This window comes from Aythya fuligula, chromosome 7 (assembly GCF_009819795.1).
Source record: "Aythya fuligula isolate bAytFul2 chromosome 7, bAytFul2.pri, whole genome shotgun sequence".
Taxonomy (NCBI): Eukaryota; Metazoa; Chordata; class Aves; order Anseriformes; family Anatidae; genus Aythya; species Aythya fuligula.
The window spans coordinates 31,274,081-31,293,044 of NC_045565.1; the positions used below are offsets into that span (position 1 = coordinate 31,274,081).

At 36.9% G+C, this 18,964-nt stretch overlaps 1 protein-coding gene across 2 annotated transcripts; it reads right to left on the reverse strand.

Moving 5' to 3' along the window:
• Positions 1-1,253: 1,253 nt before the first annotated feature.
• FAM204A (family with sequence similarity 204 member A) lies at positions 1,254-17,518 on the reverse strand. 2 transcript variants are annotated; one of them, XM_032191642.1, is made up of 8 exons: positions 17,485-17,518; positions 16,690-17,004; positions 15,672-15,762; positions 15,135-15,171; positions 14,576-14,678; positions 12,891-12,980; positions 1,977-2,083; positions 1,254-1,641 (listed from the first exon to the last, which is right to left on the reverse strand). In XM_032191642.1, exons 2-8 carry the CDS (start codon positions 16,939-16,941, stop codon positions 1,590-1,592), a joined length of 732 nt encoding a protein of 243 aa, XP_032047533.1. In that variant the 5' UTR covers positions 16,942-17,004; positions 17,485-17,518; the 3' UTR covers positions 1,254-1,589. The 2 variants fall into 2 exon arrangements, with proteins under 2 accessions (XP_032047533.1, XP_032047534.1); XM_032191643.1 differs by lacking the exon at positions 17,485-17,518 and adding an exon at positions 17,256-17,386.
• Positions 17,519-18,964: the final 1,446 nt, after the last annotated feature.

The window sequence follows — 18,964 nt, forward strand, 5'->3', positions numbered from 1 at the left end:
TAGACAAGAATGTTTTGTACACACCTATCTTCTTTGGGACTGAGGAAAAATAGACAATGAGGAAAAATCTGGACAAACATTCATGGTGTTATCTAGTTTGGTTACAACAATAAGCAGACAACTACCTTTGCAAACATTTTACTAAGAGGTATCACTTGCTTCCTTCCATACCAGTTTCTAAAGCTAATGTATTTTGTAAACCATAGTGTGAGATTTATGATGTTCTATTGCAGAAACCTGTTTAGCCCCTGATTTACAGTCCTGGCAATTGTATTCAACTCCGTCATCATAACTAATTACAGCTAACTGCAGATTACCATATTGCAAACTCTCATCTTTGTGAAAGAAATATGATGTTCTACTAAAAAAAAAAATAGAAAAAAAAATCAAACATCCTGAGGGCTAATGAACAAAAATGCACTATTCCGTGTTAGACGGCAAATCTAACCTCTTCGAATTCATGCCGTAAAACTTCAAATTACTATTTGTTGGCAAGTTGTTTTAGCCTCAAGTACTTACACAGTAAATCACCATTACGCTAATACCATACCTTTGGCCTGAAACATATTAATCTTGGTTAACAATAACTGACATTTACATTACCAATTCAATTCAGGCATTGTGGTGACTAAACATATATGCAAGAGCTTCAGGGAGAAGAGTTATTAGTTCTGAATGTATCCTTACTTTTCACTGAGAACAATTTTGTGGAAACATCATCATCAATTCTTGCTATAATTCTTAAAAGCATTCAAATCTTAATTTATCTGTAAAATATCTGACTTGGAGTAAAACCTGTATTTGTCTCTTGGGTGCAGCTAACTGTAAAATATAACAGATCTTAGGTATTTTTGAAGATACGTTTCTATACTTGATCTTCTCAAACTGGGACTTTAAGAACTTGAGTTCTTGCAAAGGAAAGGATAATGGGAATTTGAAGCATTCTGAAAAAACATGGCACCAGGACATAATGAATAGTACCAGATCCTCCCAGTAGAGGGAGGATGGGCTTTTTCAACCAACTTCTGTTTGCATTTACAGAGTTGATAAATACATAAATAAGGACAGCTTTAAACAGGAAAGGTATTCCTTTCTTTATTCAGCCCCATAACACCACCCTAAACTCTCGAGTAATCATAGAAAAGAAAGTACTTCATTATGTCTGTATAACATAGGGAAAAACATAGAAAACCTTATACCTCTCCTTATACCCATGGAACAGGTATATGGCAACTGCAATGAAGCACAGAGAATGAATGAATGAAGTATTTTATTGTATCTTTAAAGAGCTCCCTTCCAGACTCCAAACACATTCTACAATACAGTACCTACAATACCTTAGATTTTTATATTTTGGAGAAAAATGCTGTTAACATAGCACTTATGTTTAGATAGCATTTTTGCTACATTATAAGAGTGACATAACAAGATACTGTAATTTAACAGCACTGAAACACAAGGAATTTGATGTGTTAGGATTTATGTGGTTTTTATTTATTTTTAAATTTTGTGTTTATATTTGAGAAGGTCACCCACAAAGATTCTTCAAGTAAAACCAGGTATTTAACTCCTGATGAAAATACAATGGATTACATGTATCCCATGTTGCTTTTTGTTTCCCATCTTTTCTTAGCTTCAAATCTGAAACAGAGGAGAAAAAAATCGTGAGGAATAGTGAACATAAACACTTCAGGTATTCAACCATTTCTTAGCTGTAATTACAATCAAAACCTATTTTTTAAACCATAATAAAGACAATGTAATTTAACCATATGACCAATACATTAATCCTGGTAAAGCATCCTTAGTCTTATACACTGCTCAAAAGAAAAAAAAAAAAAGACACAAGGTTAAACTAAACAAATAAGATTAACACAAGCCTATTTCAACTAAGGAAACATTCAACTGAGATTGTATTGCATACACTTAGTGCCAACGAAACCACAAATGTTTAATTCCATACTCAAATGACTTACCCCCAAGCAAGCTTCTTTTTCTTCCGAGCTTCTTGGGCAGCCTCTGCTTCTTGTTTGGCTTTTACAAAGTTGCGGCAAGCAGCAGCTTTGGCAATTTTCACACCAAGCTAAGACATAAAAAGGAACAAAGGAAAACTGAATAGAAGCAAATGGCTCATATGAAATGTAAGCCTCACAAATTACTTGGTCTGGTATTGTTTCCCAAAAGTCAATAAATATTAAAATATCTTTCCAATATTAAGCTGATGCTGTACTGTAAGATTAGATGGACAAAAATGTCTCTTGAGAAATACACAAAGGAGTGGGATCCTGTGTCAAGCCATCCTTTTCACTCAATTCCTTAATTTTGAAGAATAAAAGCAAAGGGCACTAACTATGCCTTTCCCACTATGGCCTTTTTTATTTTTAAAGTAAATATACACACAAACATACACACACACACACACCCTCCCTCTCACAGTTATTAAAACCAGTCTGTTTTTAAAACACAGTTAAAACCAGACCTCAATTGTGGTAAAATATCATCTGGTCCTATCAACATGAAAAGTTTCCTGTATACAACTGTCCTTTCGGGTGAACTGCCACTACCATGCATTTTCCAGTAGTACCAGTAGCTGTGTTTTCATCAACCAGTCTAAGAAGTAAATGAAACTGTGTCCTTAAGAGTCCGTCTGGCCTTTAGTCTTCACACTACCAGCTCGTAGATTATTAGTGTGATAATATGCGTGCTTTCCAAATAACGTCCTAATAGGCTGTAGGTGAACACTATTTTACTTCTATAATCTTATTCACACCATGAGAATTAAGCCCATATTAGTGCATGACAAGAGGGGGAAAAAGAATAGAGCAGATGAAAAAATATGGAAGAAGGGTGATACAAACTATGACCAGATTATTTTCCTTTATCGGCATTCATAACTTGTTCGCTGTAGTTACATTTTGTAATTGCCATCATGACTTGGATGTTATTTGCAGCTAAATTATGAAAGAATTTGAAGTCTGAAGTTACCGCTTTTCTCCAAGACAAACAAGCAATTCGTTTACCCAGAACTGCTACAAGCTGTGATGTGAACAAACAGGTTTTCCTTCCCTCCAGTCAACTAACATACACTTGGATGTTCAAGATTTCCCCTGAAAGTCATGGAACCACTAAATAAGAGAAGCATGGGAGACCCGTGTAAAAGAACCATTATTCATGGTAATACAATTCAATAATCCGCTGCACCTGTGCAGGCAATTTACTCTGAAAAAAGGTTTACTGAAATAAGACAAGAGACAGCTGAAGAACGTAGATGTATTGACATCTACAATTCTCCCACCTAACACCTACCCTGTAGGTAGGTTGATATCCAGATCACCTTTGTTCACACAAAAAAGAAATCTCCCTCATCACTACAAACTATTTACCTTAAGGTCCTTTCAGCAATCATGAATCAAAGAATTAAACTTTCTGCAGAAGAGTTTGAGAGCCTGCAGACGTATCGGGCATTAAACATTACTTTGTGCATTGCTTGAGGCTTTAAGCACTGGCAATAGAAATGGTTAATGGCATAGGGTTTTTTTTTTTCCCCAAAAAGGAATTGTGCACAACAACTAATGCTAGCCTTTTTTTTTTTTTAAATCTAGTTCATGCATTTGTTTGTTAAAGGGTCATAAATATGCACCTATGCAATCATCAAGATGTACAAAATGATATTTCAAAACTTGTGTTAGCTGTAATTTTCTGAGCATTCATAATACTATATAATCTGTAATTCAATGTCAACATCTGAACCACCAAATAGCAAGTGAAAGACTAACAAAGGATAACATTCTTTATTGTCATTTAATTTTTAGGTGCAACTATTTATGTTGTTATACTTTCACTATAAGAATGCTTATGAAAACTCACCTAAAATATTTAGAAAAATGATTACTTGATGAGAAAGGCTCTATATTTTCAACTAATCTGATGGCTGAAGTCCATGAGAATCCGCAGAACCATGCCTTCATTATTTTTGAATTGCATTTTACCTCCTAATACGCTTGCTAAAAATGAACTCTTACTATATGATGAATAATGGTCTGTCCCTCAAAATATATTCTAGGAATCTACCGAACACTATTCACATACAGATATACACTACTGAGATCTATACAAGTGCTGCAAAAAAAAAAATAATCCTTTGATCTGTATTTCTTGGAAGCCAGAATGAGTTCTTCCATCTTTGAAAAGTACAGAAAATGGGATAATAAGATCCTCTGTAGTGTATGTGGAAGTAAAAGCAGAAGCATTTTGCAGCAATAATGTTACCACGTCTAGGCTACACAGAGCCAAATTTGCAAGACATGAAAACAAATGTTGCATATAAACACAAATATTTCAGTCAGATTAAATGTCTTCTGCTCCCACCCACACCCAGACATACATCTTCAGTGCCCCTCCCAGAAGAAAACCATAAAAGCTTGGTCAATGGGTTTTACATTAAAAAACATTTCAGGTCATCAGATAACTCCCTAAACTACAATGTTAAAAGAAGTAAAAAAGCATGAATAAAAATATATACAACAATTTCTTGTGTAGTCAAAGTATCAGCATTTTCCATATAGAACATCCAATATTTTGCTGCATTTTAATTAAGGTGTCTAAACATTATCACAAAGAACTGCAAATTGGTCAGAGCACGCAGTAAGGAAAATTAAGCTCTAAAGGCTTTTTATCACCATATTTCAGGAACCAAGGGTGTAAAATGTTCTAATTTGGGATATATTAAAAGCCATAAAAGGTCTTTCAAAAAGATTAATGGTACTTTGCTTGGATTTAAGATAAGGGCTTTAGCTGGTTGGAAAAGCAGGGCCCTGGCTAGACCCTTGAGGCATTCATCTTTACAGCCACTTGGAAGATTTGTAAAAGCGTCTGCATAACCTCCAGCAAACGCACTGCGACACTTTTTTTTTTTTTTTTAAATTCCTTTCAATTTTACAGGTTTAAAGTGTGTAAATCATATTGGGTAGTAAAGCTGATATGATGGTTCATCCTTGTAACACAATATATATATTTTTAAGACAAACTAAATAAAACAACTTAGCTTCTAACAGGGCAAAGACCTTTCCATTTCCAAGTTCACCAATAATCACGTCGAGTATCTTCCTCTAGCTGTTTAATGTAGCATAAGTGAGAAATTCTTCATCCATTATTTTTCATAATATTTCTATTCATCTGAAATTGTTACCTTGTAACACATTTCTGAAGCTTTGCTTCTTTCTAAATAAATGCCTTGGAACTGTTCAAAAATACCAATTATCATACTTTAACTTTTTGTGGAATAACAGGTCTCTATGAAAAATATTTATGCCTTTCTCTTTTGTTCTTTAATTAAATGAAAACAGATGTTTTCTGAAGTAAAGCGGAACCATTACTGGAGTACTTAAAGTGTTAAGGTCTTTAATTTTTATATCAGTTTGGTCTACAATTCCTGATTGTCTTTACTCAAGCTCAACATTAATGTCAAGCAAGTTACCTAGGAGACGAAAGAGATCAAAGAGACAAAAAACCCTCAAATGTCTGATTAATCAAGCCTGCAAACAGCTTATTTCTTTTAGCCTGCATGCAAGTATGAAAATGAGATTCTGGGAGCCGTACATTGTGCAGATTTGTTCATTCTTATCAGAACAAAGCCAGCGGCAGCTTATTTCATGGATCATTGGCACTGTCATCAGTGCTACACAGAACGGGTGACAGCTCCTCATTTTGAGGCTTGAACAAAATTAGCAAAAAGTCGGCACAAATTAGCCTCTCATCTTTTTAGTAATATGACATTATTCATTTACTTTTTATCCAATTTTTAATTTTTTCCTTGTCAGCTATCCCTTTCTAGTGTTTCTTGCACAGCATCATAAAACACTTTTAAAACAAGCAGAGAAATGGATGAAGTTGAAATAGTACAGAAAGTTCAGGCAGAAGAGTAAACATTTTTGTCAAGTTGCACCAGCACCTAACTTTCAGAAAACTTCCTTTAAAAAAAAAAAAAAAAAAATCAAGACATTTAACATCAAGTAGTACACTGTAAATATATTTCATTAAAATAACACCCTGTGATACAAATGCTGAATGAGCCAGATAGATTCAAGAACTGCTCAGAAATATTTAGGTATGACATACAAAATGCTAAACCCACAGAAGCTGTAACAAAACATCTGTATTCAAACAGGTCCTGAAATATCCTATGATCATAGGAGAGAAGCCAAACAGCCTTTTAATACAGTGTTACAGTTCCTCATCAAATATGAATCTAGTTATTTCAGGCTTGCCTTTAGCAATGATTTTCTCCTTTTATGTTATGGAATGTTATCCACTGCTGACGTATATAAAATATATAAAGCAAACAAGAATACCGAGTGGATTTTGCAGTGAAAATTGTCCCCTTTCAATGATGTGCTCAACTTCCACTGTAAAATACTTTGTAATACCTTTGTTGTATTTTTATGCTGTGTATTACAACATCAAATTATATTTGGATGACACAGTAATGGGGCAAGGACAGAACACTGTTATACCATTAAGCTCTTCTCTAGATTTAAACATTTAAATGCTAGTAACTTCTTCCATTCATGAGAAAACACAGCATTAAAAAATTAACTATAAGCTGTTAGATGCTTTACACAGCCCCCTTATAAGAAAGGCAGTTTTAAAAAAAGAACTGTAGTACTGTTTTCAGCAATTTCTTTATCTCTGTTCTTCTAAGTAAGAAAGCTTATTAACAAGCTTTGAACTTAAAATCACATTTACAATAATGTGCCATCAACAGTTTTATAAGCTAATTAGAAAAAAAGATTAATTAATGACTGGCTGCTAATAAAATGGCAATCATGAAGAAAGAAACCAAGGGTGCTAAGCTTCAACTACCACCAATTAAGAGCTAATTACAAACAAATTATATATGTGTTTTGCTGTGGGCTTTAATTTACTAAAATGGTTTTAATTAAAAGAGAAAACATGCTGATTAATTGAACTGCAGAAAAAATCTACAGTATAAACTGTGCTTTGTCTGTCTCTTTAATTAGACTTGTAACATCTGAAATCTTTTTTTAAGGTTTGTTAAGGAAAAGATATACATAATTAAGGAAGCAGAAGAATGTAATTCTAGGTGATAACCCTGCCATGTTCCAAAGGTTAAAAGAAAACAACCTCAATGAAGAGAGATATTTGGAAGCACCTCTGCTAAGTGTTAGAAATAAAATCCCTCACAGATAAAAAATAAATTCTCCTCCTCCTGCCCCCCCCAAGTCCTTCAACTGGCAAGACTTCCAAGTTAATTGGTGCTTGGTTGTATTCTGTATAAAACTGTATCAATCTCTTCAGGTACCTAAAAGCAGCAGGATAGACTGTGAAGGCTGCACAGAATTTAGGAATGAAACTGTGAGACCAAAGCAAGAGCAGCCAACTCATCCAGCCCTACAAGTTGTTTGAAACAGCTTTGTACAACCTCGTGATCATCCATATCCTACCCAGATTTTCAATACGACAACAACAGCTTACAGAATCTGTCTTGATGGTTTTGACACACAACCTTGTTTGTGCACTTCCCATTCTAAATGATATGGCTGAAGTTACTACAAACCACGGTAATCTGAACACTAGAAAATGGTGAAAATTGATCAACACACGTTTTGAAGACAACAGCAAAACCCATTTTGCTGTAACATGAGAACGATGTGCCAGTGAATAGCTAATTAATTTGGTCAATTACGATATAGATCTTTCATTTAAACTTGACTACAATACCATACTTTCCTTGTAAATTGGAGCATTTAAAAAAAATCTTTCACCGAAATGCCAGAAGTCACCAGCTAAGTACATAGAAACAGCACTGTCTAAAAGCCTGTGCTCTTTAGAGATTGACAACTACTTCTGCAATTCAGCATGCCAAATTATTAAATATTTCTAAAGTTCTTTTTGACAGGTAAATCTAACATAGCCAAGATTTTATGGTGTTCAGGTTACAGTCCCCAGGCTAACATGCTCTTAGACAATATGGCACCTACCTACCAGGCAGCAACACAAAAAACACAAGCCAAATGCAAACTGCGAGGTTTAGACAGATTAGTTCTCAGAATATCAAAGCCACAAGAAATCTGCATGCTGCTTCTTGAGACCCTGCACAACAATCTGAGTCAAAAAAAGCACAAAGAACAACTCCTGCTCTGGAGAAAGAAGCCTGGAAAATATTTTCAGGTTTATAGGTTGGGGATATAGGGCAAATGTTTGAGAGTTTTTTGGTTGAACAAGGAACAGAACTTTACAAGGTATCACTTCAAAGTGAAGTCAATTTACCAACTAAAATTACCAAGCATCTCCAGATACTGTCTTTACTCAAAAGGATAAACACCTCATACTACAAAGCCACTGAGCTCTAACTACTCAACTTTAATTCTTAAAAAGTATCTGGACAAATTCTCACAAACATGGTAAGAACAATTCAAGTACAATTGAAGATAATATTCCAAAAAGCTTTTTTGAAAGTATTAGAAAAATCCAAATACTTTTAAGCATCTGGTCTCACCTACATGCACATTCAAGTGCTTGCTACCACTGAATCTCAGTTAGCCTACCCTAGAGTATTCCCAAGAAAGGCATTTTTATTGTAATTCAGCTAAACATACACAAACTTCAATGCCACTACAAATTTCATTCTACCGGGTTCCGAATTTTTGGTCAACTCCTATATTACTATTACCATTTCTCTTGATCTCTCTCAAATTAAACAAGTTGTAATTAAATGCAGTGTTCAAACTAGAGCTTTAGGTATGCCATTCACCATTTAAAAAGAAGAACTTTAAAAGCAGAAAGCCCTGGCTTTTTACAATATAAAAAAAAGATAATAGCAACCAGTTTATAATACTGAACCTTAATTGTGCGTGTTGTCACACGTACTGTGCTGGATTGCTAGTTATTTACTACTAATAGTGTTATGATATAGGCATTACAGGAAGCATTATCACTCTAGCAATATGTTTAAAAACCCATAGTGGATTATGACTAAGCAGTATGACCCACCTGCATTACGTGGATGCTCAACAAAAATCCATCAAAGGAGCTGATCTTATGTGCTGTACCTGCACCACAGCACAGAAACGCTCAAACTAGACCAGGTTCTGGACGCAGTCTAGCCAAAAAAGCAGGGAGTTTACTGGTGGACCAAGTTATTCCACCCAGCGTAAATGCAGGCATACCCATGTTCTTTCAGGAGTAATTCCACTCATAAATAATGGATTCAGGAATTTCAAGACCACTGTAACTCCTCAGCAAAGCAGAACGCCTCAGAAGAGGACATACTGTGGGGATGGCCCAGGCTCCTGTAGTTAAAGCTATCTGTTAGCTTGATAACATCCAAACTAACGGGGGTCACTTTTGTAGTCCACCAGCTGGGTGGACAACAGGAAACACGGGGTAATACTTTGCAGTGAGGTTAGCCAAGAGATCAGACTATCATCATCATAGAAGTACAATTCTTTTTTAATAGAAGTGTGTTAACCAAGGTAGCCAAGTTGTAACTTCTAGCCTCCCACAGTTGAAAATCTTGAGCGCTACTAAGTGAAGACACTGTTTTGAAGTCAGCATTTGGGTGTGTTTGACCAAGTAGAAGAAAGCAACAAATAACATATAACCCAAAGCCTCATTTACAGCACTACAGTAACATCCTCCTTAAGGAACCTGCACTAAGTACCACATGGAAACCAAAACATCCAAAATCTTGAAGCAGCATCATTCAGGTTTTAAGGATATACGTTTCAGTGATTTGCTCACAGCTGCTAGATTATGCATATTGCCTAAATCATCACTGATTTTAAGGGAATCTGATTTAAAAGAAGAACACTTTTTTCCACCATGTCATAATGATAGCGTATTGACAGCATCATTTTGGCATTCCTTTGCTTTTCAGGACGTGTTTCTCCTGCCCATTCTCAGTCATCTGTTTATTTTTGGCTTCATTTTTCTAAATACTGAAGCTGCCCTATCAGTTTCACAGGCTTATAAATGTTATACATCAAAAATTAGTTTCACTTATTAAGGCAGGAAGCGGCTTTAAGAACTCTGGGATCTGTGCCTCAAAGCAAAAGCTTTATCAGCAGGTTCCAGTCACTGCTTCTTGCAAAAGAAAATGGTGCCGATTAAAAACCCATACACCTGATTTCAAAAAGAACACCTACCCACTGAACATTTTCTCACATGGCTACAAGGGGGGCTGTACCCCCAAACGGAAGGCAGCTATTTCTCACATACATACCCATAACCCTGCAACATTGCTCAAGAAAAATGAAAGCCATACATAAAAAGATGAGGTTGAGATAAAAGAACAATAATTCATCTACTTATTGCTCTAGACTTCAGAAGTGTTGTACTTCAATACAGTCATCGTACAGTTCCATGCCTGACTTGCTCAGAGTTGTGTTGCATTTGGAAGTTAAAACCACAAATAACCCCATGCTCTAAAAATTAACTGAAATCAGTTCTTAGACGTATTTCGTAAAATGACTTTTAAATGTTGTATTTCTCTAAATTGCAAAGAGAGGAGGAAAGTTATGACTGAATCAATACTGCACAATACAAAGATATTTTATTAATTGTTCTTGTGAACAAAACAATGATGTTTTAATCAGCCTCTCCCATAATTGAATCCTTTCCTACAGCTCTTCATTGAATCAGAATTAGCCACTGTTAGAAGGATCTCCTTCAAATAAGAAGTACTTAAAAAGATCCACTAAACAATATAAAATACAGGCTCTTAAGATCACACAGAAAAATAAAATCTTGCAGCAGGCTACACAGCACATCTTTAAACTAGCAGAGAACCCCAGTGAATTCACTGAGTTTCTGCCTTCACAGAACTCCTCATGAGATCAAGTCAGAGTCATTTGAGTTTTCCTTCTTCCAGCATGCTATTTATTCAGATAAACCCACTTAACCAAAACCAAGTCAAGGCTGTGAATACTAATAACGCTTCAAGCATTTTGTTTTCAGAATTACAACATGCTAATATTTGAAAGTCAACAATTTGGAGTTAATGTTCCACAAATAATATTATATTGCTGTAGCACCTGGGATATGCTAGATGTTGTACAATCCCATGGCTACCAAAATCAGATAATAGTTTATCATAAATATTACAAAACCTTAAAACTTCTTACATTAATTTGTTTTTATAGTCAAACAACTTGCACTAGAACCTCAGTATGTTTTATTGATTATGATACTCTACCCACTTTAGAGTAGATGGAATAATGACATTTGTGAAGGAGAACAGCAAGTGTTTAATGCTGTACACAAAAGGTAATATAACAGTATCACAATGAGAAGGTGGCTGGGCTTAAAGGGAACATTAGGCTATGTTTCTATCCCTGTCAGGAGCTGTTATTATTTGTGCCGTGAGGTTCTGTGATCACAAGTGAAAAAGGCTGAGTCTTGTAATTAAAAACTGCCCTGAGTAGTTAGTGTAGCAGTTTCTAACGAATGTATAAGAAGACGCACAGAGGAAGTTAGTCTTACCTAACTGTATTTATGGAACCCAAAGAACTGCATTTCTCGTTAAAAAAGCTCTCTCTTTTTTAAGGTCATCACAGTATTTTATTATATGGCATTAAAACAAATTTTTACATTGAAGATTAACTGAAACACCAAGTATTTCTATGATAATGAGAAGCATTCAGAATGCCTTTTTAAATGCTTTTCTAATATCTTTGTATTTGACAGGTATATGCAGTGAGGACAAAATTACTTCTGTGAACATAGAACAGTGTGCAAGGTAAATGAAAAAATGCAAAGCCCTTGTTCAAATTATATAAATCAGGTGACTTAAAAGATATCTCTTCCACTCACCTCAAATAGCATTACATTTAGGATTTTTTTCCTCACTTATCTTCAAAACTATTCTAACTATATTTTTACCCTCATTTTTTTTTCCTTCAAACTTTCTCCCCTATGCACAGATTGCAGTGGGCACAACAGCCTAGACAGATTTCAGTGACGTACTCCTATTGCTGCTACCTACACACCAATAGAACCGTTTCCCTTTGATATCTCCATTCCCAGAGGTTTGTGATTCCTTAACAGGTTAAGTACTCATGCAGCACTACACGCAAGTTTAAAGTATCCATTTTTTTTTGCAGCAAGCAGACAAAAAAACTATCATAAAATTACTCAAATACATCAACTAACACGACAGCCTCTTCAGGAAAATGGCATTTCTCTCACCTGGATTTATTTGGAGATATACATTTATACTCAAAAATTTTAACTTTTAAAGAAAAAAATATCCATTCATTCTATGAAAATCACTCTAAAGCTACAGAAAGATGTTTAGCATTTATTTGCTTTCATTCTTCTTCAAAGTTCTTCCTACCATCAACTCCTGAAGACATAGGAATTAAAAAAAAAAGTGCTGACCATCATCAGCTTAGTTCAATCTGTCCTTATTTGGATAGATCGTACTCTAAACTTCCTCAATCTTATCTTTTGCCAGGCTTACCAAGCTTTTGGAGGCAATGCAGAGAATAACCTGATGCATGGGGAACTGACAGGAAGGGAATGTCATACCCATATTTTTTTGTGCAGAGAAATCAAAAGCTCAATACAGATCACTAGTTAGTGATGACTCTAACTTGCAGAGTCTTTATCAAGGCTTCAAGGTAAGGTTACTTGGGAATATTTATGGTTGTATGGTTGTATTTTTAATTGTTATACAATTGTTATACAAGTTGGCAACCTTTACTAAATCAGCAGCAAAATACCTGAATCACTGAAAAAAATCTGGTTAAGAAAAGATGCCCTAAACAACATTCAAAGCTATTTTAGTTAAAACTTTTTTTTTTTTTTTTTTAAACACAGATGTACAAAATTGATTTTTTCCTAAACGCTTTTGGTAATAGTCCACTTACCTCACGAATGGCTAATCTATCACTCAGCTCCTCAGCTTTATCAATGTCACCTTCAGCCACAGATTTCTCTATGCTAAGTTCAAGGCCAGACTAGAAAAAGAGAAGTAAATATCTTTAGGGGAAATAAACAGAAATAATATGTCTAAAAGAGAGGAAGAAAGGATCTTCTTTTAAAAAAAATATTTTAATAATTCTTCATTTTAAGACAGTACATAAACCTGTAATTTCTACGCAACACAAATCACTTTGTCTATGTATTGTAATGGACAGCACAATTAAGAATTCACCAAAAGGCTGCCTGAGCACAAATCATTGCATTAGTTCCATCTTATGTGCAGGATAATAATGTGGGTTAAAAAAAATTACACGGACTAGTTTATGCCTGTCACAATAAAATTCATCTGAAGATCTGGCTTATCTCTTCCATCCCTGGAGCTTTCTAAACAAAATGTGAAATATATGTGTCAGGTAACATGAAGAATGGCAATTACCACTGTATCGTTACAGTTCTAAGATCTTATCTTTACCCAAAAACTGAGTTCTGGCATTGTGCCACTCCACAATACTAACACATTCAGAATTCTAGCTATCCCATGGAAAACTGAGGAAATACTCCAAAATTCAACCTTTATGATCAAAACAACTCATGAAATGACTTTTACATATAAAGCAACAATAAAGCATTTAACAGAAACTATAATTGGAAACTTCGGAATTTCACAGAAAATCACTCATTCATCACAGTACACAGTTTATAGCCTCATTAGAAGTAAATAGTAATGATGCTAAAGAAAACACTTTGAATGGTTTCAAAACATATACTTTAAAAAAAAAAAAATAGAAAGAAACAACTATTGAGAAACTGCAAATACCTGCAATATCCGCAAATACCACTCTTAATTATTCAGGTGGAAGTTAAAGGAGTGTACAACTGAAAGTTGCAGTGATATCTAGTTGTTAGATGCCTTTTCTGAAATTTATGAGACATTGTGCTAGCAATTAAGTCTCTTAATTTACATGGACAGTAGCTGCATGTTAATTCTTTGGACCTTATTCCAGAACTAGCCTGAATAGTTTAATGACAAGCAAATGCCCACTAAAAGAGCTCAGACAGAGCTCAATGTCAGTGTCAATGCAGACATTTACATTATGCAAGTGAAAAACTACAGAAGAAACTCAAGATATAATGCATTTGTAACTTGTCTGTTATATTGTAGCAATTACTTCAAATATGATTAGCTTTATAGTAATATTTATGAACAGAATGTGTTGTAAATCCAGTGAAATGAGATGACAGATTCAGTTGTCTAATTCCAAGAGCTGCTGGTTTCAACTAAAGGGCTGACTTGACATATTTTGAAGTTAAAGCATGATTTTAAAAAAAGTTACTATAATCAAACAATGCAGATCAAGTCTTTTGCCTCTCATAAAGAACAGAATACAAAACTAAACAGGAAAATAGGCATGAATATTGTCCCTCCCAAAAGAATGCACAGCAACCTTTTGATCAAAGTACAATTTATGTGAAACCTAGAACAAAATTCACAAAATTATTCTTCCTCATAGCAACTTGATCATTTGCTTACTCTCAATTATATTCAGTTTTGCTTTTATCTCAGTTAACACTGAGTTGTTTTTGTTTCTTACCAAGTAGAAGAGGACATTGCTTTTGTAACAATAATTACCTTTTGTGGAGCCCTGCTATCCACAGGTGATTCAAATCTATCATTGATTCCAAAATACTGTGTAAGTTCTTTCCATTGGTCTTCACAGGCCAACTGTTGAACACTAAAATCCCAGAAAATAAACATGAACATAACCAGTTTGCTTCCCACAACTTGTAATGCTCTTTTCAAAACCAAAAGAAATTCTTCTATTTGGCAGACAAGCCCTTTTCACCCACTGACAGTTTTTAATGCAAGTGAAATTACTCCTTTCCCTCTGTAATTGCAATGTCACAATCTTGAAAGCAAGCTTGTACGCAATTATATGCCAAACACTATCGAGAATAACAATAAGTTCTTTGTAAGTTGCATTAAATAACCAATTGTGTTGTTTTTAAATCAAGCAATAAACTCAATTGGGATCAAATTGAGCCTGTGTGACAGAGACACCAAGCAACTTCAGCAGATATTTTCCATGACACTCAGAGCTAGCATTTGGCTATGCATGTGGTCAAGCTTTTCACCAGTTTTGCGTGATATTAAAAACAGACCTCAGATAATCACATTGACCTGGTTATACCTCTTAGTCACTTCGTTAGCGTTCTTTTTCAGTTTTTCTAGGAAAGAAAAAGAAATCCAGCATTACACAGTAATACCCTATGACACCCAGCAAAGTTAACAGATTACTAATAAGTCACATTTCCTTTAGAAGATCAACCCACTAGCATCTATTTCCAATGACCATGTGCATTTAAATCACTCTGCTGTCAGGCTTTCATATGAAGAACCTCCTACAACATTTGTGGGGAGCTCTGATTAGAGTACACAAAATAATGTTAGAGAACTACTGAAATATGCCTAGCGATTTTAAGCCAGCACTGACTGAAATAGGAGTTCTACCTCCTTTTTGAAGAGAAAAACATATTACCTGAACTTTAAGTAGCATTTTACAACCTAGTCTTGGAAGTGAAGCACAGCAGCCAGAGAAATAATGTCCCAGATAACACAAGGCATCTATTCAGGCATTCTACTCTTGGTAAAAATAACAATGCACTTCCAGTGTACTTGGATAGCAACTCCATTTTGAGAGAAATAAGTTCTGGGATTATATAAACACCTTTTCTGCCACGCTTTCTTTTTCGGCCTTTGTTTTCCTGACTTGCTTGCATTTTCATTTCACGGTTTTTCTTCTGAAGCTCCAGAAATTTCTACAAGGGTAAGGAGAGGTAAGAATCAGCTTTTTATTTTAATTCTCTTTTCCTATTTTATTTTTTTTTTTAAAGTTGCACAATATGCTGAGAAATGCTGTCCCAATATTTCATGTGTCCACAGTAGCTTCCTGTATCTATTACACTAAAACTTATGCATTGAGAGCATCCAACTCTGACAGGGTTAAACGGGAATCACCTCAGGTATTTTATCACCTCTGTTTCCCATGGAACATGATGCTGAATACACTTCTGATGGTTGTGTGCTCTTGAGCTATTCAACGTTCTATTATCACATAAATGGTATTTTGGAATTTGAGGATTCTAAATAGCATATTCCTTGCACATCAGACTAGCTACACAGATGGATGGAGGACAGCAGCTAGTTTTTTTCTAATTTTTATTTTGATTCAAAAGCCTGGAACACAGACTGCTTTGTTTATATTTAATCTTTTCAGTCTTTACATGCAATGGGAATGTGAAGAGAGGATATAAGCAAGCAGGAGTCTTAACACTTGCACCCAGCCCCTACAGAAAGCAGAAGGGCACAGGTCTACTTCACAGATATAAATCATCAGCACAGCAATAAACATGCCTAGCTATAATTCCTTACTAACACAAAAAATGAAGCTCTGAGCCCATACACTACCATTAACACAAATCCTGCATAATTACATGGCTACAAAAAGATGTCCCTGCTATGCTTTTAATTACCACTGCACTAGGAAACAGAAATTGCATTAAACTCCTAACTAAATTCCTGTCCACCCTACTTGGTAAAAGTAAGGCGACCACACTTTGATCGTATTTTATTTCTTTCTGTGTGTAACTACCTAAAATACCCAAATTGGAGTTATTTTAATTTAAAAAGCGGCCATTCAACCGGTAGCATAGTTCCAAACATCCAGAGCATGCTCAGATACCCACATTCCAGATATCTAAAGAAACTCCAGGAGGGCGCGTTTCAGATGTGTTTTCTCCATCTGGCACAGAGGTCAGAAGCGATTCACTGGTGGCACTGCTTTCAGGTCCATTCTCCTGCTGTTCAGGAAGCTGAACTCCTTCAGTATTTTCACTTGCATCCTCCTTCGAAGGGGAACAACGCGATTCATCTCCATCATCCGAAGACAAGTCAACATCACTTTCATTCAGACCTGGAGGCAAGAGCCCGCTCCACATCTTCCAGTTTAAACGGGGCCACTCCAGATCATCGCAAAGACGCGAGGAGCCACACAAGCGGACCTGTTGTGAGATAAATCCACGATCAGCTCACAGAAGGATCAGGAACAGCAAAACACACCAGAAAAAAAATAATTTCCCTTGAGCAAAGTAACTATGATCAGGTGCTTTAGAGAAGCTCACCACAAAGCTAACACTCAATATGTGAGAGAGGAGCCACGTAGAAGATTTCAGCACACAAACTAACGCCATTATGACCATAACGCTGTTATTTTGTTATTTTCTCTCACCCCCCCCTCTTAACGCCTTCTCACCGGGGCTTTGTTTACCGCAGCTTCCACAACAACAACCCCAGCCCGCCGGGGCGCACACGCAGCCCTTCTCCACTCCACGCCACCGCCTCCCGGTGGCCGCGGCCCCTCGCCCCGTGTCCCGTGTCCCCACCGGCCGGGCCGAGCTAGGCCGGACAGGGCCGGACAAGGCCAGGCCCCCCCGGCCGCCTCCCCTCACGGCCGCCCCGCAGCCACCTCCAGCCGTGTTTACCTGGCCGCCATCTTAACACCCTCGCAACACCCCGCCCGCCGATTGGGCCCTGCCCCGCAGCCAATCAACGGGAGCTTTGCTGCCCCCGGCCCGGCCTCGCGGGTCTCCATGGCAACCGTGGGGTGCACGGGCCCAGGGCCTGGGACGAGGCGAGGGCGCTTCGGTCACAGGGCCCCGGGGCGGTGCCGGTGTCCCCAAACGTGCAGCGCGGGGGCCTCTGTCGGAATTATCGGCGGTGCTTGCACGGAAAGCTGGTTGTTCCAGCAATCCTGGCTGTGACAGAAGTGTGGAATCTGTTCAAACACTAAACCTTGGAATAAAATCATAGAAACACAGAACCATTAGGGTTGGAAAAGCCCTCCAAGATCCTCTGGTCCAACCACCCCCCTACCACCAATGTCACCACTAAACCATGTCCCCAAGCACCATGTCCAACCTCCCCTTGAACACCCCCAGGGACGGTGACTCCACCTTCCTGGGCAACCCATCCCAGTGCCTGACTGCTCTTTCTGAGGATAAATGTCTCCCTGTTTCCAACCTGAACCTCCCCTGGCGCAACTTGAGGCCATTCCCTCTGGTCCTATCACAATACCCAAGTAGGGGTACCTAGGCTGGGACACAGTGACTAGGGTCCACAACCTTACTCTTCAAAGATGGAAAAATCCTTCCAAAGTTCCCCCTAATGTCTTGTAGGAAGGTGGTAGAGAGAAATCCTTGAAAAATCCAGTCCTCAGAGCTCGAGTTTTCCTTAAACTGCACCAAGAACCTGGAAAAGACACCTGTCCTCTCAGAAACCAGTCTGAAACTGTGAAGGGAATAACACCATACAAAGTATTTCAAAGGCAAATACTAACTCTGGAGAGCATTCAGTACAGTGCTTTTCTATTTGTAAGATGCTCTTCTTTGTCTTCTCAGCTTATAGCTGAAACAGATGAAACGTCTTTAGGAGCAGTCTGAATATGGTTCAGCAAAAAAAACTCACATAAAAGGAGCAACAGGAAAGGTGGCACAAGACCTTTGCAAGAGAGACCTTTGCAAAAGGTGGCACAAGAGATTGCAAGAACGAGATGGAAATATATGGTGGAGATGAAGGGTTCACTGCCACAGACCTGTGTCTGAAAGAGAAGAGAGTTTACAATTGAAATAATCCATAGGAAGATGCAATTGGGGCGTGACGTTTTGTCAGGTTGAAAAGTAACTCTCAGTATCATGCCCTCTAAGAAAGAAATTGCTGACACCAGACCAAGACACAGCCAAGTTGTGGACAAACATTCAGCCATGAGGGGAACGAAAAAGGGGCAAGAGTTCAAGTGCTATGAAAGATAACAATGGACAATAGCTTTGCATAGGTATTTCTTGTGTGGAGTAGCTTCTGGGAATGGCTGTGAAAGGAAGGAAAAATAAACACCTTTCTCATAAAACAGATCTTCTGATTCATTTCCTTTCTATGCCATAATTTTATGTCCTCAGTTTCATTTCT